General features: G+C 37.0%; 1 protein-coding gene across 3 annotated transcripts; it reads left to right on the top strand.

Moving 5' to 3' along the window:
• The first annotated feature begins 778 nt into the window (after positions 1 to 778).
• Positions 779 to 18,290, top strand: aass (aminoadipate-semialdehyde synthase). Of its 3 annotated transcripts, XM_043228049.1 has the most exons (25): positions 780 to 1,099; positions 2,172 to 2,422; positions 3,336 to 3,512; positions 3,669 to 3,753; positions 3,979 to 4,046; positions 4,218 to 4,364; positions 4,509 to 4,587; positions 4,720 to 4,847; positions 5,687 to 5,838; positions 5,940 to 6,062; positions 8,044 to 8,155; positions 8,343 to 8,402; positions 9,155 to 9,222; positions 9,409 to 9,420; positions 12,993 to 13,114; positions 13,206 to 13,335; positions 13,437 to 13,547; positions 14,305 to 14,413; positions 14,682 to 14,822; positions 14,897 to 15,064; positions 15,147 to 15,242; positions 15,353 to 15,468; positions 15,890 to 15,978; positions 16,189 to 16,365; positions 17,601 to 18,290. In XM_043228049.1, exons 2-25 carry the CDS (start codon positions 2,174 to 2,176, stop codon positions 17,717 to 17,719), a joined length of 2,838 nt encoding a protein of 945 aa, XP_043083984.1. In that variant the 5' UTR covers positions 780 to 1,099; positions 2,172 to 2,173; the 3' UTR covers positions 17,720 to 18,290. The 3 variants fall into 3 exon arrangements, 2 of the variants coding, with proteins under 2 accessions (XP_043083984.1, XP_043083985.1); XM_043228050.1 differs by lacking the exon at positions 9,409 to 9,420 and having other exon boundaries at positions 781 to 1,099; XR_006248086.1 differs by lacking the exons at positions 16,189 to 16,365; positions 17,601 to 18,290 and having other exon boundaries at positions 779 to 1,099; positions 15,147 to 15,238.
• The last annotated feature ends 1,698 nt before the right edge of the window (positions 18,291 to 19,988 follow it).

Here is a 19,988-nt window from a genome sequence, read left to right as displayed (position 1 = left end):
TGGTACTGGGGTGGGGCCATAAACTACTTCAGCACCGGAAGACTGAACAGCTCCTGCGTTATCTGCGTGTTCTGCAAATGCTAAAACAAATCCTTATTTTCACAATTTTTTAAATAATTTTCATGTAAAAAAAATCTATTATTAGCCACTATTATTATTGGCTTACAATAAGACAACTTAAGGAAGGCTCTCGTCCCAAAATAACTATTTTATGAGCTATTATTGATTATTTGTCTTTCTGTCGTGAAACCGTTTATATTTCTTAACACGTATCTCTGCTCGGTGTCGCGTTATATTTTGATTCTGGTTCACGGCCGACAGAAAACGACTGTAAAAATTGCATTTCCACCAAACAAAGGGCTAAAACTTTGAGGATATTAGGTTAAAAAAAACTGATTTGTTGTTGTCTTTGCTCTTGGCTAAGCTGTATTTTTTTTAATCGGGAAGAAGATCTCCAAGCCTGGCCAGTTTAAAAATGGCTAAAAATGTACGTAAAACCGTTAAAAACGTTAGTCTGATTTGAACAGAGTGTTGAAATGCATCTTATTTCCTTCGGGAGCTTCAAATCCGTTTAACCAGTCTGTTTTAGTTTTATTAATGCATGGCAAGATGTTTTTATGGACTTGGAGAACGGACAAACAAAAAAAAAAAAACGAAAGAACGGATTTTACCTCCGGTATTTGTAGGAGCGCGCGAAAGGGGCGGTGCCTGCTTCCTTACGCTGCTTAGTCATAAAGCTGCGACGCGACGTCAAGGGCACGCGAGGAGGCAGATCCGCGTCGTGCGTCGGGATTGGTGGGAGCTAATCCAGGGCTCACATTACTTCACTGAAGGGGACGCGCATTCCAGGCAGAAACAAATATCCGTGCTGTAGTCTATACCGCATGGATAGGTCACATTATTTGTCGGAAGTCTTGAGACAGGTCAATCCCGTGGCGTTATTCTTCCGGCATTCACGTTTACGCGACACATTCACTCATAAGAGCTGCGGCCGCAGTTTATATATAAACCTCCTGTGCATTTCACACTGCGTTAATGTGATTATTCAGCCGGTGCCACGTTGTAGGTGCTAGGAAACTGCTTAAAGCTAAAGGTACAGGTATGTATCGTGCAGTCAGTCACTTGTTGCTTATAAACAGCAGGAAGTCAACACCTACAGGGCTGTTTCTCACTAACTGTGAGGTTTCAAGGAGAATGACTACGTGTTTATTTCTCACAGTGGTTTTCAGTGTTGGTTTCAAGCTAAATGGCCTTTTCAGCTGAAAGGTTCATAGTATTTTCGTATAAATATCACTTTGGGGTACGTTGTCACACGTGATTTGTGTTTTAGTGTCATTAAATAGTTTTATGTTATTTAAAGAGCCTACCGAATTATTTAAAATAACTATGCATCGTTAATAACGTAGTTTAAGTGCATATGTCTTCGATATATACCATATAATGGTTATAATCTTTTAAAGTAAGCTTCCGTTGCGACAGCTTAGTGTGACAACATACCCCATTGGCTAATAACAGTGGACGTGTTCAACAGCTGCTTTTTATTTAATTACTATTCAGTGTGTGATTTTAAAAAGGTCCTAATTCTAAAAAGTATCCTCCCTTTGAGAAATATTCACTCGAGTAAAAAGTGTGAAAAACTAACCCCAGGTTTACATGCATGCACTTTGTGTCCAATAGTTGTAACATTATAATGGTCCATTGTTTGGTGTGCAATGCATTACAGTCATTTTTTCAAACCGCATTCCATTAGCTGTCAGTTTACTGCAGTGTTTGTGTGATCGTGTGGCATATGCTCCTCTTTGGTCTGAAGTTTTTAAGGAGCACCATTACAGCATGTACAGAAATGGTGCATTTGTTGTTGCTAAATAAACAGCAGGACATGATTAAGAGCAAAAAAAAAAAAATTTTTGTTTTATGATTAAAAATGTATATGTCAGATAGTAAGATGTTCAGTCAGTTTCATATGTTTATTTATTTTCCATTTAATAAATACATGATTTATTAATTAAAACTGACTTGGCTTTGTTCAAATGCAGTCCTCTCCTTTGCAAGCCGTAGACTGGGTTTTCTGGGATCTGTTTTCTGTACTTCTTTCGCTCTCAAAATTGCTCAAGTGTGGTTTTCAGATGTGTGTAGTTGTTGTAACCTGTGTGTTTTGGAAACCGGTTCAGTCATGCTGCGTCTTGTGAGGAGCCAGGGCCGAGCCTTTAAGGGCTGTTTATGCTGTCAGCGGAGGTTTCAGCATCACCATCATCATCATCATCAACAGCAGAATCACAAGAGTGTCATAGCCATCCGCCGCGAGGATGTCAACGTGTGGGAGAGACGTGCTCCTCTGGCACCACGACACATCAGGGAGATCACAGCAGCTGGGCATAAGGTGCTCGTCCAGCCCTCCAACAGACGGGCCATCCACGACAGAGTGAGTCGCTCAGTTCATTTCTGTGTGTAGAGTAGTTGGCAGTATTTCACAGTAAATGTTTGTATTGCAAGTTATTAGTTGTTGGTGAGATGCATTAAACGGGACAGAATACACATTTTTACTCGTCTTAATCTTGAGCACCTGTAGAGTAGTAAGAATTTATTTGTTTACATAATAATATGTTATGTGTATATATAAATACTAGGGGTGTAACTGTTCGCATATTGTGTATCGTACGATTCATGGTGATTTTCCAAACCATAGTGATCATCCCTATCCTCGTTAGTGAAGACTTGACTGAACAGGGCATGTGTCGTTATTTAGTCGTTTGGAATGCACTTGTCAAAGGGAGTGATGTAATTTCCTCATTATCTTCAGCTGGGATGTTCCCATGACAACAAAAGCAGCATGGCATGCGTCAGCAGATTTAATTCGAATTAAATTTTATTTGTATTTATAATATAATGTTTTTATATTATTGTATTATAATGTATTTATATTTAAAAAAAAATATATATATATATATATATATATATATATATATAATTTTTTTTTTTTAATAAAGTTTATGCATATTGGTTTTTATATGTTAGCATATTTTAAAAACCTTTTCAAGTGTAAAATGTATGTTTATTTGCAACAGTTATTCTAATAGCAATAAAAGACATTTTTGAGATTAAAACAGCAACGTCTGTGTTCGTTGTCATGGGAACATCCCAGCTGAAGATAATGAGGAAATTACATCACTCCCTTTGACAAGTGCATTCTAAATGACTAATTAACAACACATGCTCTGTTCACTCAAGTCTTCACTAACGAGGATAGGGATGATCACTATGGTTTGGAAAATGGTTCTTGCATGAATGAGAATCTTTTCCAACTGAGTTGAATCAAGAGTTGTTTCTGTTTTCAGTACTATGAAAAAGCAGGAGCTATTATCCAGGAGGATATCTCTGAAGCATCTCTCATCATCGGTGTGAAAAGGCCCCCGGAGGAAAAGGTGTACCCCCACAAGACCTATGCCTTCTTCTCTCACACAATTAAAGCACAAGAGGCAAACATGGGGCTCCTAGATGACCTTCTTAAAAAGGTGAAAGTCTCTTTGTGGAATCACATGGTCAAGGACAGCTTTTACACCGCAAGCCAACTGCGATACTCTCTGGCGTCATATGTGTTTGGAAATATTTATTCAGGACAAGCAGCTTTCACAAGATATTCATGTGTCATCATATCCTTCCCTTTTCAGGAAGTTCGACTCATTGATTATGAAAAAATGGTGGATCCTAATGGCTACAGAATTGTAGCATTTGGACAGTGGGCAGGTGTTGCTGGTATGGGACCTTTTTGATGATTTGTAATGATTTGAAAAAAAGTTCATTCTAAATCTAAAATGCTGAGATCATTTCTCATCCTCATGTAGTTTCAAATATGTAAAAAAAAAAAAATTAGGCTTTCAAAAAAAAAAAAAAGCGAGAACCTAAACTTTTGAATGGCAGTGCATGTCTTCAAATGGTTTCCCTGCTGTAAGGTAAACATGCTGTCTGTATTTTTCACAGGAATGATTAACATTTTACACGGTTTGGGCCTGCGTTTTCTTGCCCTTGGACACCACACCCCATTCATGGTATTTGTTTGTGAATTTCTCAACTATTATTATGTCTGCTTTTGAATTGCTACCTACACTATTATGCATGGTGCTCGATTATTGGTCCTTTTGTTTAGTAAACGTAATGGTGCATTTTCAGAATATAAAACTGCTATTTTTAGGCGTGTGTACAAATTTGTCATTTGACAGCACATTGGTATGGCGCACAACTACAGAAACGTCAGCCAGGCCATCCAGGCAGTGAGGGATTGTGGGTATGAAATATCCTTAGGTCTGATGCCCAAGTCCATTGGACCTCTTACGTTTGTGTTCACTGGCACCGGCAATGTGTCCAAGGTAAGTGTGTGCATTTATCGTGTAAATAGTTTTTTGAGGTTCTCTAAGTGCCTCATGTCAGTGTAGCAAATGTTTACATTTTAAAAACAGAAGCATGAGAAGGAATGCTTGGTATTATAAAAAATGAAAATGCGTCCTCTCCAGGGCGCCCAAGACATTTTCAACGAGCTCCCCTGCGAGTATGTGGAGCCTCATGAATTGAAAGAAGTCTCAGAGAATGGAGGTACTACTTGTATTTTATTTTTATTTTTTTTATGGTTACATGTAGGAGGAAGTGTACTTGCACCTGTGGTGTTTGCGATTAATCTGCATTTTGCTGTGCATGCAAGTTGACTCATGCTAATCTGCTTTGCAGACATGACCAAAGTGTATGGCACAGTGATCAGTAGACACCACCACCTGATAAGAAAGAGCGACAGACTCTACGACCCCCTGGAGTACGAAAACCATCCTGAGCTTTACACGTCACACTTTAGGGAGACGGTAAGTACAAACCAGCTGATTGTTTTGGCTGCCACTTGAAGGGATAGTTCAGAACAGAGTCTCTGCAGTGAATGGAATCTGTCAGAATGAGTTCAAAAACCTGATAAGAACATCACAAAAATCCCCATCAATTAATGTCTTGTGAAGTGGAAAAATTGCATGTTTGTAATAAATCCATCATTAGGATGCTTTTAACGTTAACCCCTTAACTGTTGTTTCTAGCAAAGATCTATGAAATATTGCTTTTCTCGAGTGAAATAATTTAATTTGAATCAGTAGAGAAATATGCACAAAGCACAATTAGTAAGTGAAAACAATCCAGAAGAGGTCTAAATAAAATGTTATTTGACGTGAGAGGACAACCAAGGATTGACTTTTCATTAGAGGATGTGCTATTATGGAAGTAATGATTTAAAGTTAAAGTCTTTTGAATTTCTTTCTTACAAACCTGCAGCTTTTCTCTTCAGTAGAAGTTAATTGATGGATTGGAGTCATGTGGATTACTTGTGGATTATTGTGATGGTTTTTATCAACCGTTTAAACTCTCATTATGATGGCCGCCATTTGTGCATTTAAGCAAGTGATGAAGTGCATGGGGGCGAGTACATTTTCAGCAAATCTTAATTTCTAGGTGAACTATTCCTTTTAAGGTGCAGTCGCATTTACCTCCATCTGTGTTGTTTTATTGAAACTTCACATGATCTGAAATTTCCTCATTCACATTTTGAATATTTTCACCATAATGTGGCTCTTTTCTTCAATGCAGTATCTGAAAAGCAAACATGAATGCATTTTTTTTTTTTTTTTTTTTTTTTTTTTTTTTTTTTTTTTTTGCACAGGTGGCCCCATACACAACCTGCCTGATAAATGGCATATACTGGGACCCTCACACACCTAGACTGCTGCGGAGACTGGACGCCCAGCGGCTCATTAGACCCGTTATATCTGCATCGTCATCACCCGACCACGGCTGCCCTGCACTTCCCCACAAGTGAGCATCTAGTGTTAAAGTATCATAACAGCTGGCCCTTGTCAAGTCATACGGTGGTTTTGTTTGACAATACAACACATCTGATCCTTTGTGAATTTCAGGTTCTTGGCCATTTGCGACATCTCTGCAGACACGGGCGGCTCCATTGAGTTCATGACTGAGTGCACCACTATTGAGAAGCCCTTCTGCATGTATGATGCCAACCAGCATATTGACCATGACAGGTTTGGCTCTACTTCCTCCAACTGCATAAACTGTTGACAACCCTGACACTGAATATTAAACCTCAGCACAAAGTTCAACCTTCATTGTTATAAATCACCTTTCAAATATTAGTTTATCATTTAATGATGATTAACTTTTTATATTATATTATATTATTTTCCTATATTATACTATGGTCTTATGTTACTGGTCATACAAAATTCTCAGCAAGTCGTGTCCACTAAATTGTTTATTTTTAGTGGAGTAAAGGAGAAAAGTATTCTTAAATAGAGCTTGATGTGAATTCTGTTCAAAACAAAAATAGAATTAGTAGGAAACCAGTTACACTTTTAAACCAAAGCATTTTTAAAGTTAACATTTTGTAGATATTTGAAGGTACCTGTTAAGGATGTGTTGACGGCAGACTGTGTAGTTACAGTTGTTCAAAACAATAGCAGTCCTACATCATTATCGCTGTTTATAGTAGAAATATTTCTTGATGGCTTTTATTTTGCTAGTTGTAGTAGAGTAATAGAAAACCAACAGTCATGACATGCATGCTGCTAATTCTGTGTATTTGAATCATTAATTGAAAAGGGCATGTTCAAAATAATAGCAGTGTGGAGTTCAATTAGAGATGAATCAATTTCAATTAATTTTGAGCAGCTGTACTGTGAATTTTTCTTTGAAAATCCAAGTAAAATGGGTTCCAGAAGAACAGCGTACTCTGATTTAAAACAAAAGGAAAATCATATAAAGAAGCGTAGGAAATGATAGGCTGCTTAGCTAAAATGATATCAAAATGGCAACTAAAACCAGAAAGACGTAGAAGAACACTGAAAACTACCTTTCGACTGGATCGAAGATTAGCCATAATGGCGAAGTTTTAACCAGTGATCAGCTCCAGGGAGATCAAAGAAGTCTGTTACCCGTGAGTACTGTAACAAGTAGAAGACACCTATGTGAAGCCAAGCTATCGGCAAGAAGTCCTCGCAAAGTCCCACTGTTGAAAAATATTTTGTGGAATGATGAAAGCAAGATTGGTCTTTTTGGGTCTAGGGGTCACAGTTTGTGAGACGACCCCCAAACACTGAATTCAAGCTTCACAGTACACTAAGACTGTCAAGCATTGTGACACAAGTATCATGCTATAGAGATGTTTCTTATACTGTGGTGCTGGGCTTCTTTACCGAATTCCAGGTATCACGGATCAGTTTGAGTACATTAAAATACTTAAAAAGCTCATGTAGCCCAAACTCTTGACCTTAATCCAATAGACAACTTGTGGGGTTACGTCAGAAGTATTGGTTCTCGGGCAAAACCAAGAAATGCAGATGAGTTGTGGTCTGTGGTTCAATCGTTCTGGGCTGGAATGCCACTTCACAGGTTCCAGACGTTGGTCGACTCACACATTTGAAGCAGTTCTCAGTGGCTATACAACTAAATATTAAATAAGCGTTTTATTTTATACAGTAAATGTTTGACTTTGATGAAAAATGCACCCCTTTTTTTTTTTTTTTTTTTTTTTTTTTTTTTGGACATTCCATTTTCTTCACTTTCTGTAGTTATAACAAATTTTATACTTTTTTTCTTTGTTTTGATCTAGAATATGAATCATTTTCTTTTATATAGCGCTTTTGATTCAACCTGTGTTGTTAAAGCACTGTACAGTATAAGGTAGAATAGAATGTGTAGTGTTCCCAGTGCATTCATGTGTACTGAAATAAACATTTTCATAAAGCTTTATTCACTTTATTTTTTTTTTTATATAAACGCGCTGCTATTGTTTTGAACTGCATTTGACTCCAGAAATCAACATTAACTTGAACTAATAATACTTCTACAGCAATTTATTAATCTTAGTTCATCCTAATTTCAGCTTTTACCAATTTGAAAGCGTATCAAAGCATGGAACCAATTTGCTAAAATCGACTCTGAACACTATAACAATGCCCTGGTAATACTGTAAAATTGATTTTTAAATCTGATTTGTCTGTGTAGTGTGGAAGGTAATGGCATTCTCATGTGCTCCATCGATAACCTGCCCGCCCAGCTACCCATTGAGGCCACCGAATATTTTGGGGACCGGCTGTTTCCTTACGTCTGGGAGATGGTAAGATATGATAAAAGGTGAAGGTGGTAAGTAATTAGCCAACAGGCATTAGATGCTTTGCTATGGGGAGGATTGCTTTGAACACTGATATGGTTATGATTGACAGACTTTTGTTCGTTTCTTGGCTGGTTGAATTGAATATGTGCTGGATACTCCCAGTTTAGTAATGGCAGACTTTGCCCCACAGCTCCCATCAGACGCCACCAGACCTCTAGAGGAAGAGGACTTCTCTCCACAAGTCAGAGATGTGAGTGTATAAGAGGGTGTTTTTACAACTTCTTTTTTCTCCTATCTGTCTCTCTCTTGCACCATGAAGAAATGCTTCCTCTAAGCTGTGCGGTCGTGCACTTCTGCACAAAATGCTGCACAGAAGGCAGACTCAAATGTGTGGAAAAACTTGAATCGGAGCTAAATGGGCGGCGTTTCAGCTGGAGCTCATCCACACATCCATTGATTTTCAGTATGGATCTAAAGCTGAGAAATCTGAAATACACATTTTTGTTTACTTTGATGCAAGGGCCGTGACTTGGATCAGTACAGAGATTGAAAGTTCATAGCGGCACCAAATGGAATTGCAAAAATAATGTATTTTTTCCCACTTATATACTACTGTTCAAATGTTTGTGGGTCTGTAAGTTTTTGTAGTGCTTTTGAATGCCAAGGCTGCATATATTTAAGCAAAACACGTGTAAAAACAGAAATAATGTGAAATAGAAAATGGATTTTTTTTTTTAAATTACATTTTAATGTAATTCATTCATGTGAACACAAAGCTGTGGTCTTCGGTGTCACATGATCCTGCAGAAATCATTCTAATATGCTTGCTTGCTGCACAATTAGCATTTATCAGTGTTGAAAACCGTAATGGTTTTGTGAAAATATACATTTTTAATATTATTCTGTGTCATCGTTCTTTGATTTAATAGAAAAAGAGATGTGTATGTATATCTTAAATCTGTTTGGTGCAGTAATATTTGTATTACGTTTTCCTCAATCTAGGCTGTAATTACATCCAATGGGAAGTTGGCACCCAAGTTTGAATACATTCAGAAACTTCGAGAAAGGAGGTAAGGAATTGAAGTTTTGAAGTTAATTCAGTTTTGTTACAGTAGCTCTTTTAAGGGTTCAAGTGTGTTTTGTCCGATTGGACAGTTGCTCTGGTTTTTTGAGGTACAGAAGTTCTTGTAACATTGCTTTGGGTGATATGCTTACACACTGAGGATGGCAGACTCATTCTGAAGATTTCTTCAAAGGTTGAGAGACAGGTAAAAACATTGCCATATCCCAGCTGTAGCTTAAACTGCTTTAAGTTGCATCTGAATGTAGACACTGCTTGTATACAAAATATATCAGCCCTGCATTTTTATAGATCCCCATACCATATAAAAATATCAGAAACTACACACATTTTAGGTATCTGCTTTTATTTTCAGCTGCAATGGAGTCATCAAGTGAACTAAGTTTGAACAGAAGGGCAACTTGACTGTTAAAGGGTTAGTTCATGTCGTTCCAAACCTGTAAGACCTTGGTGGTTCTTCGGAACACAAATGAAGGTATTAAGCGCCATCTCACCCTCCATTGACAGCAACACAACTGAAACTTTCCAGAAACTTAGTAAATACATTGGTAAAATAGTCCATATGACATCAGTGCCTCATTTAAATTTTTGCAACGCCATAAGAATACTTTCAGTAACTCAGGGGGAAAGGAATTGTTGAATATATATATATATATATATATATATATATATATATATATATATATATATATATATATATATATATATATATATATATATATATATATATATATATATATATATATATATATATATATTTATTGGAGCCAAAAAGTAATTGTTTCTTCACTAAAAAGTTGAGCGACTGAGGCCTGTTTTATCATAGTATTTATTACTTTTCTAAACCTGGATCATTTCAGATGTTGCTGTCTGTGGAGGGTCAGATATCTATTTTTTGTTCCGAAGATGAACAAGTGAGGGTGAGTGATTCATAACAGAATCTTTTATCTTTGAGTGAACCAGCCCTTTTTTAACACTTAGGTCACAAGTTCAAAATGTGCATAGAAGAGCTTTAGAAATAATTATGCTGTCTCTATTTTCTCTTTACGACATTTTTTGAGACTTCTATTAGGAAGCAAAGTCTTAAAATTATTGGTCACCCAAACAGTATTTTCCATATGGAGTATGAGCTGATGCCCTCGGGTAGGAGGTATAGGTATTAAGCTAAATTGATACAAATTCTCTCTAATTCCATTACCTGTCAAACTGAGTAATCGGTAAACAAAATTGTTGTGTGGTGAGGGTAATGTGATAAAAACACTAGAGAAATTATTTACCCCAATGAGACCGGTGTGAAACAAAGCATGTTTAGCTATGATTTAGTCTTTTTGAGGCTAGTAAATTTCCCAGGATGCGTTTGAAACGTTAAACCCCACTAAGTTCATACACTGCAGAAGTAGAAACAAGTTGCTGACCGTGTTTATTTTGTTCAGACACAGGTTGTGCGCCTCCTTCAGCACTGCCTTAACACCTTGCTTGGCTAGAGCACACGTTTTCTCATGAGTAGACGATCTTCCTCTCCCACTCGCTCTTTTACTTGGGATTTTTTGCATGCCAGAAAAAGAAATCAATGCACCAGTTCTTTTTTAGTTTAAGTTCAATTATTCTCCAAGGTAAGCTGCTTTTTCACAAGCCAATTCATGGCCATTAATTGATATCACGTTTTTGAATCATTTTCATTAAATGGAATAGTTCATTCCTTTTTTCTTTTTTTTTTCTCCTGTATTCAAGACGTAATCAAAGCTTCCTATGCTTTCTGCAGTCACCACGTCTTTCTCAAAACACTCTCTTTTGTGCCGTCTCTGTCCGATTCAGTGGTAAAGGACCAGGGTGACAAAACATTACACTGAATTTGCAAATCTGTTTGTATCCATTGTGGTCTATACTTAATGAGGCCGCCCACAAGCCAACATTGACCTCCATTTAAACAGTGCAAAGCTTTAAAGACCCACCATTTGACTTGTTTTGATTTACTTGTTCTTGTCCTGAATGAAAACCATCTAAGAGAGCCACTGCTTTTGAACTAAGGTCACCTGATTACGAGATACATAATCATTTTGTCTGTGTATTATTCATTTTTCTTTTTTTATTCAATAAGTTGGCATGTCAAGTGTAAAAACACGCCTCGAGCTGTTCTGTCTCAACCTGCTTATTTGCCTATATTTCACCTAATTAGTTCTCCAGTCCTTCAAGAAACCCAAAGATTTTATTCACATTCAAAACTCACCAGATGAATTGAATAGGTCTATTTGGAAAAAAGAAATCAAATGACTTGGGTAGTTTTGTAGGTGAGTAAAGCAGCATATAAAAAAAACAAAAGTGCCCAGAAAGCAGGAACATTAAACTGCCGTGAATCAATATACTGTTTCACGCATTAATTTCCTTTACCTTCACCTAAGCCACAAAGAACTCTGTTTGCAAGGATACTTGAAGAGACATGCTTTTTGACATTTTCGTGCATGTTTAATTTCAGACACACACAGAAACGAGTGAGCAAAATTCTGTGTTCTGCGACTTCTAACCCGGCCCTTGTCCGACAGTTTATCAGAACTAACATTAGCTTGTTTACAATAGTTTGTTGCATAGTGCACTGCAACTAACACGCCAAAGCCGTTTCCCATGCGTTTTTATTTGTGGCGACTTGGCATAATGTTAATTTTCTTTTAAGATCTTCAATAACTTCACTGTAACGCACTGTTCTGTCACCAAATTCAGTTCACACACCACTGCAGTGGGACCCAGTTATACCAGGATAAATGCATTTGGTACTTTGTTTAGTGTCCAGTCATTAACATAAGTTTGCTTTAAATTGAAGATTGTTTTTTTTTTTAAATTATTATTTTTACAAGGAGCACTTAATTCAATTTGTTACAAAATATTTTCCACAATAACAGTCGTGTTTGTTTACAGTCAAGGCAACATGCAATAAAGAAAAATCTGCTTTTTCACTAAACAAGAGAAAAACTTAATAAAACTATAATTACAATATTACACCATTACTGTAAGTTCAATTTGACTGTATTTGTTGTGTCCCCTTCAAAAATTGTGCGCATATGTATATAGTGTATATGTATATGCGCGCACGCACAAATGATACATCATGCAGCCCTACTGTAAGGCCAAGCAAAACCTTCCTATTTGAAATGAAAGTGTGCCATATTATGAACTAATGTATCTAATTATGAGACCTTTTAAAAGTAGCACTGAAAAGCAGTAAAACCCCGATCTAAAACACGTATTTAGTGGTTTATAATGAGCGTTTAGTTTAATGGTATTTTGAGAAAGGCGTGTGCAGGTGGTTGGGGGTTAAGTGTTACATTTTTGCTCATGTGCCACATCAGATCCAATTAGGCGGAGCAACGGGGTGCTTGGATCACATGTGTCTCCCAGGGGACTTGCGGAGCGAAACGCTGATTTAACAGCCCTCTTCAACCGCTTTTGATTATGTTCTAACTGGCTGATTTAGGCACCCTCTCTGCTCCTGAAGTGTTTTGTAGTGGTTTCTATGTTTTTGCTCACAAAATGAAAAATGAATCTTTTGGTGTGTCTTTTAAATTTTCTTGATTTCGCCTCCTGGACAATCCTACAAGATCTTTACATGTTCTTTTGTGGGTTTTGCATCCCTTTCAGTCAGTTAAAGATCACTATCCAGTAGGATATGTTTTGTGATTTCACAGATTGCTTGGCCAGTGAGAGGGTGTGTGTGTGTGTGTGTGTGTGTGTGTGTTAGTAGTAATGGCTGTACCATCTGGCAAACAGGGAATCGGAGCAGATCCTAAAGAAAGGAGGAATGAAGCGGGTGCTTTTGCTGGGTGCAGGCTATGTGTCTGGGCCAGTTATCGAGTATCTCACCAGGGACACTGGCACACAGGTCACAGTGGGTATGTTCCCGTCTCAAAATCCGTCTGGAATGCAGAGTAGAGTTTAGTTGCAATTCCTAAAAAAAAATAAAATAAAATCGTTGCTTTGCAGCATCAAATTTATTGAATCAGGCTGAAGACTTGGCAGCCAAGTACCCCAACACCGTCGCCGTGATGCTGGACATCACCCGCCAGGAAAACCACCTCGAGTCTCTGATCAAAGACCACGACATCGTCATCAGGCATAATCATAAACTTCATTATGCGTTGACATTAGCAAGTCCACCTAAACGTACACCTTTAAAACTTATTTGTGTCATTTCTTTTGTTTCTGGTGTTATAGCATGCTGCCGTATGCATTTCATCCACAAGTAGCTAAGCAGTGCATTAAAATGAAGGTGAACATGGTGACCGCCAGTTACATGAGCCCAGCCATGAAGGAGCTCCAGAAGAGGTAGGGAACATCTTATTTTCTTTAAAATTAACAATTTTTTTTTTTTTTTTTTTTTAAGCGATTTGTTCTCATTAAATTTGTCATAATTGTATCCTATAAGGAAGAGAATCTGACACTTCCTTTTGTCATTGCTTTTACTTTTCTGTTTTGTTTTTTGTTTAGGTGCATTTGACTTGTCATTCATCTTGGTTTTGAGAGCAGACCTGTCAAACATTAAAACAGTAGTTCACCTAAAAATGTACATTCTGTCATCATTTACTCTCCCTCAAGTAGTTCCAAACCTGTATGAATGTCTTTGTTCTGCCAAACACAAAGGAAGATATTTTTAAGAAAAATGTAACCATGCTGTTTTGGGTCACCATTGATTTTGGGAAATCCTATGAAAGTCAATAGTGAACCTTCAAAAAGAATTTTGGGTGAACTATTGTCTTTTTTTTTTTTTTTTTTTTTTTTTTTTTTTTTTTCTTAACATTTTTGACTTTCTTTTAGACATTTCTTTTGGATGACCATAATTACAAACATGGTCATCATAAGAGGTATTTTTGAAATAAGATAAAATTAGCATCATGTCATGGACTGAAAAGTTCAACGATATATAAATCAGACGGAATATTTTTTTTATTCGTTTTAGTCGTTTAAGTTCAACTCAGTCCCTGAAAGCATCTTTCTTTTGACCTTATGTGGTGTTAAACTGCCTCTGGTTGACTTCATTAATCTCTGTGTGTGGCTTCACTATGATTGGCTGTTGTTTCCCAAGTGCTGAGGATGCTGGCATCACCATCGTCAATGAGATGGGTCTGGACCCTGGCATTGATCACATGTTGGCCATGGAGTGCATCGACCAGGCCAAGGCAGACGGTTGCACTGTAGGTATTGCACACATCCACTCGTGTTTGTTTACCACTTGAATGTGTTGATGGGTATTTGCGATAAAGTGACATACTGTTGCACCATTGGTGCACTCCTCACCACGTCTGGAAGACATATTGACAGACCTCAACAAACGTTCATGGCGTCTTGATGTTCATTTTTACTTGAGTAGCGGTCAGCCAGAGCTTGGTCTTTGGGAACATTTGGTCAAATCACATGGTGCTCTTGTAGTTACTCCAAATTTTAATCTTCATTTCTTGACAGGTGGAATCGTACAGTTCTTTTTGTGGTGGTCTTCCTGCCCCAGAATGCTCGGATAACCCTCTGCGTTATAAGTTCAGCTGGAGTCCGTACGGCGTGCTGCTCAACACAATCAGTCCAGCCATCTATCTGAAAGACAATCAGGTGACACTTCAGTGTGTGTATATATAGTATAACAATATAATAAACAACATTCACAATGTAGTTTGTCTGTTTAGGTGGTAAGTGTTCCTCCCGGCGGGACTCTCCTGGACGTCACAAAGCCCATGGACTTCATGCCCGGCTTCAACCTGGAAGGGTTCCCCAACCGGGACAGCACCAAATACGCACAGCCGTACGGGATTGAGTCTGCACACACGCTCATCAGAGGAACTCTACGCTTCAGGGTATTCATGCGAATGAGATGTAAAGAGAAGCTCCGTGTTGCCCCAGTGTCTGTGTGTCATCTTGAGCTGTATTTGTCTGCAGGGCTTCTCTTCTGCAATGAGTGGTTTCGTCAAACTGGGACTCATCAACACTGAGCCCTGTCCGCTGCTGGGACACACGGCTTCTCCTGTCTCGTGGGTCTGGATTTATGAACCTTTTTCCATCCAACTCTTAATCCAACTTTTTTTAAAAAAATGTAAAATGTATACCATCTACAAAATGTGAATGCCCTTTCGTCTCTTACGCAGAAAGAGCTTCTATGTAGGCAGATTGCTTTGTCCACATCTGTGAGCAACAGTGTGTTTGAAGACGCTGTTTATGAGCAGATCGGACGGGATGACTTCAGGATGCAGACTCTCAGATGGTGCGTTTAGGAGTTCATTAACAATATTTTATAGACTTCCATCTAGAGAACATTTTTGTATATCGGCATTGGCTATGTTGTTTTTCTGTCTAGTCATTTATGTTTGAGACTTTTATTTTGGAGGAACGTGAGCACACAGCACTCATATTCTCCCTCTTTATTGTTTGCTCTCACTCTCTAACAGCTCTGCCTAATACAGACAGATGTGTCATAATCAGAACTGTTAAACAGTGAAATTAAAAGCTATACAAAAAAAGTATTATAACGGTAGCATTTAAATCATTAATAATAGAAAGGCGTATATTAACTTTCTCATTTGTCAGAATTCAGTAAATTTGAACATCTGATACATATTTAATTTGACGAACCTTGCAGATTTTTGTGTATATGAATGAATGAACGTAACTGACTGGACCCTTAGGCTCGGGATGCTCAGTGAAGAGCCGGTTCCTCACGCCGACACCATCTTAGCAGCAGTTGCCAAGCATCTGGAGGCCAAGCTGTCTTTCGGTAAGGCGTCAGTTCCCCTTTTTTTTTTTTTTTTTTTTTTTTTTTTTTTTTTTTTTTTTTTTTTTGGTCATTGTTTTATTTCATGAGATTCAGAGAGCTAAACATTTCAGCGTGTGTTTCTGGAGATCATCCATCCGTAATGCTGTTGAATGTCTAATCCGGAAGTGTAGTTCCGGATAAATTATTTTCGGATCGCTCTATCCTGTGCAGCTAAAGGTGAGCGTGATATGGTGATCATGAGGAACGATGTTGGAATCAGACACCCGACGGGCGAGCTGGAGACAAAACACATCAGTCTAGTGGTCTATGGGGATCCCAGTGGATACTCAGCCATGGCCAAAACCGTGGGCTACCCAGCAGCCATTGCAACTCGTATGGTGCTCAATGGTCAGTGCAACTGATTTAACAGTAAATTTCTTTAGAGAGATACACTCTATCTATATATATATATATATATATAGAGATATAGATATATATATATATATATATATAGATATAGATATATATATAGATATATATATATAGATATAGATATATATATATATATATATATATATATATATATATATATATATATATATATATATATATATATATATATATATAGATAGATAGATGGGCCAATGTACATAATTTATACTCTAAGTTATATTCGCTCTAAAATGTCTAAATTTTTGTGAATCAAAACGAGCTTTTTTTTTTTTTCATTTAAGAAATTTTGTATTTAGTTTTGCTTTTGTTTAATATGACCATTTTATTTTGAAGTTTATTTTTAAGTAAAGAGTTTTATTGGGAATATCACATAAGTGTAAAATATTCAAATGCAAAAATAGTTTGTTGTTGTTTTTTCTGCAACAGCAGGCCAATGTTACACTTATGCAATTTAACAGTCAATGGTCAGCTTTCACTCAAATGTTTTACATTTTTAACTAAAGTTTAAATGGAAAATATTACTTTCACAACACTAAAACTGTGCTCATTGCAATTTAATATTTTATTTAATTACGGTATAGCAGCTTGCAATAATGTGAGGTCCAATGATCATTTGGATATAATTTATTGGCTTAAATTCTATAATTATTAGTGTTGGGCAGCAATTAATTGCATCCAAACTAAGTGTATATGCACAATGTGTGTGTACTGTGTATATTATGTGTATATAAATGCATACACATACATTTAAGAAAAATTGTTTATAAATTAAACATGTAAAAAGATGCACAAAGCATATAATTACTATTCCTATAATTTATATTAATACATGCATGTATGAACTGTATATTTGTACACAAAAAAACTTGGATTTTGGATGCAGTTAATTGTGATTAATCTTTTCCCAGCACTAAAAATCATGTCTTAAATATTCCCATTTTAATTATTTGTACATTTAAGAAGGCACATGCATTCTCTGATACTGATAGATGAGTGATATTTCATGCATTCCTAGTTTTTTATTCCACAGTTATTACATCCGTAGTTTGCAATCTGTTCTTAATTTTGATATTTGAATAATTTGCTAGTTAAAATATAACATTTCCAGGATGTAATGTTCAGTAATTCCAAACAATGCCCGGACTGTTGGTCACTTTGACGACTCATGAGCGTGTGATGTCCCACCGCAGGTGAACTGACCAATAAAGGACTCGTGGTGCCGATGACGAAGAGCATCTACGGTCCGGTTCTGAAGAGACTGCAGGAGGAGGGTCTCCAGTACATCACCAAGAGCACCTTATCAGAGTAACCACACACCTTAAGATCTTAAACTCACTCGTTCTGCTCCACACGTCTAATATACGTGCGGTAACGATTACACACAATCTTTAACTTCAGAGCGATCCAACGGCTAGTACTTTTCTTTTCAAACTGAAATCTAACAGTAGATTTAGTGAGTTCGTAGATGTTGACAATGAGTTTCATTTTTATCAGTGTTCACACAAAGCGCTTTGACACAAAACCGTCCCATTTCCACTTCCTGCCATCGAAAATCAACTTTGTGTTTCTTTAAATGAACGTCTGCCTCTGTCGAGTTCAAAACGAGCAGTAGCATCATAGTTATGTGAAACAAAGTCATGTTGAGTACTACTGATAAAATTAGCCGTTTTCTGTAAGGCTTTAACGTCAGGTCAACTGAATCTTAAATGTGAATCTCGCCACTGTAAGGAAGTAGTTTTTGGTTGTTTTAATGTTCAAACGATAATATAAACTTTCTTAAGGTAATGTGGCATAATAATCGAGACCGTTTGAAGATTGGCACGTCCAAAGAGTTGTTTTAAAACTAGCTTTTGTCCAATAAAAATTTTGCTTTCGTTTTATATTTCTTGGTTTTTATTGTTCATCACTTTTATTAGAAAGAAATGTATTGCTGTACCCTTCATACACTTCTTTTTGGAAATATCATGTAAATTTATAAAGTTGGTTACCAAATTTTAGACAGTGTTTTTAAATTTTACATCAGCTGACAGGCAGATTTTAGAAATTAGTTTTTTTTTTTTTTTTTTTTCCAAATTTTGCCATTTCACGTCAAAACTTTCATAGTTTTAAAACTAGATTTTGTCCAGTGTACATCTTGCTGTTTTATATTCATTCAAATAACATCTAAATTCTTGTCTGTGGTCTGTATTAGAAAGAAAGGAGAGGAAGTTGCCCATCACCCCCCTCTCACTCACTCTTGTTGACGTCTGCATTGTTTAGTGTGGTCACTATAAAGTAGGCCACCAAGCGCAGGATAATTGGGGCTGTAATTATTAGAAGTTAAAAATGCAAATGAAGGTACCAGTAGCCCCTCAAGACCGTGTCTGGCCATTTGACCTATATTTTTGTGTAAATGACCTTTTTGGATTAGAATGGAGGAATAATTACAAGCGATTCTTCAAAGGGATTATGTCATAACTCGTGTGGCTGTCATCTTCGTCACCCAACCCTTAAGCCGTGGACTTATAATAATCGGTTCCTGAAGATGCAGTGGCTTAAGAAGCGACCTGATCGCCGCCAGAAGCACCGTCTCGATGAGTTCGAGGAGGGCCGGAGCAGAAGTTAATTGAAAAACCGCCCTATTCGGTCGAATGTCTTTAAGGAAACCTGTCTTTGTTCTCTTTTGCTGACCTCTTGGGCCAGATGGAGAAGTGAAGGACTGTTGATCTGACCTCTTGTGGTTTGGCAGTCGGGATGCCGAGGTAACAAGAAAAGGGAGTTCAGAATTAACAGCTGACACGAGGCGAACGGCTGCTGTCTGGAGACTGTAATCAACACGAGTCTATCCCGAGGGCAGATGAGAACCACTTTATTAGACGATATTTTATTATGGAGACTTTCAAGACCAAAACTGGTGCCCAAAACCTGCACAATGCTAATTGCAGATCCACTACATACGCAATGTTTTGGGTTTAAAATAGAATAGTGAGTCATCTGTTTTTCTTTAAACTTAAAATAAAAATGTTGGTTTTTTTGTTGTTTGTCTTTTTTTAGATTTTTAAATGCAGAAATTTAACATTTCTTTTTGTTTTAACACCTTTTTAATTTTTTTTTTTTAATCTATAGTGCATAGTCCACTATAATACATTTTAATAGCAGTATTTTTGTATTGAAATTTCTTTTTGCATTTGTACATAGTCTTACAATGTATTATACGTTATGTACATAATATATAACGTATAATGCATTTTTAAGACTAGGCAATCTTTATTTTTAAATAGATTTCTAGGTCATGTCAGTAATTTAGATATGTATATTACATGTACGTTTAAGTAATTTTTAATATAGGCGGTTTTAGAAAATCACAACTTTTCATTTTCCATCAGGCTTAGTACAAGAGTCAAGTTTTAAATATGGAAAATATCCAAACTCTTTTTTTTAAATGCTAATGGTCCTATCAAATTCAGTTATATGCTAAAAGTGCTATCGCCAGACCCAGAGTTTGGCTGAATAGGAGTTGGGAGCGTTCCTTTAATGTGGAGAATATACATCCACGTTATAAAAAGAAATCATATGAAAAATCCAAGCGTGAACAGACA

Source organism: Puntigrus tetrazona, chromosome 25 (genome assembly GCF_018831695.1).
Source record: "Puntigrus tetrazona isolate hp1 chromosome 25, ASM1883169v1, whole genome shotgun sequence".
In the NCBI taxonomy this organism is placed as follows: domain Eukaryota; kingdom Metazoa; phylum Chordata; class Actinopteri; order Cypriniformes; family Cyprinidae; genus Puntigrus; species Puntigrus tetrazona.
The sequence above is the reverse complement of the archived record's forward strand: the minus strand, read 5'-3'. Positions and strand labels throughout refer to the sequence as shown.

What these genes read in the sequence shown, in the direction of transcription:
- aass (XM_043228049.1), top strand. Translation starts at nt 2,174, where the DNA reads ATGCTGCGTCTTGTGAGGAGCCAGGGCCGAGCCTTTAAGGGCTGTTTA. An exon ending in ACAGTGGGCAGGTGTTGCTG is followed by an intron (nt 3,754 to 3,978) that starts GTATGGGACCTT and finishes TATTTTTCACAG; the next exon opens with GAATGATTAACATTTTACAC. An exon ending in TGGCACACAGGTCACAGTGG is followed by an intron (nt 13,115 to 13,205) that starts GTATGTTCCCGT and finishes GTTGCTTTGCAG; the next exon opens with CATCAAATTTATTGAATCAG.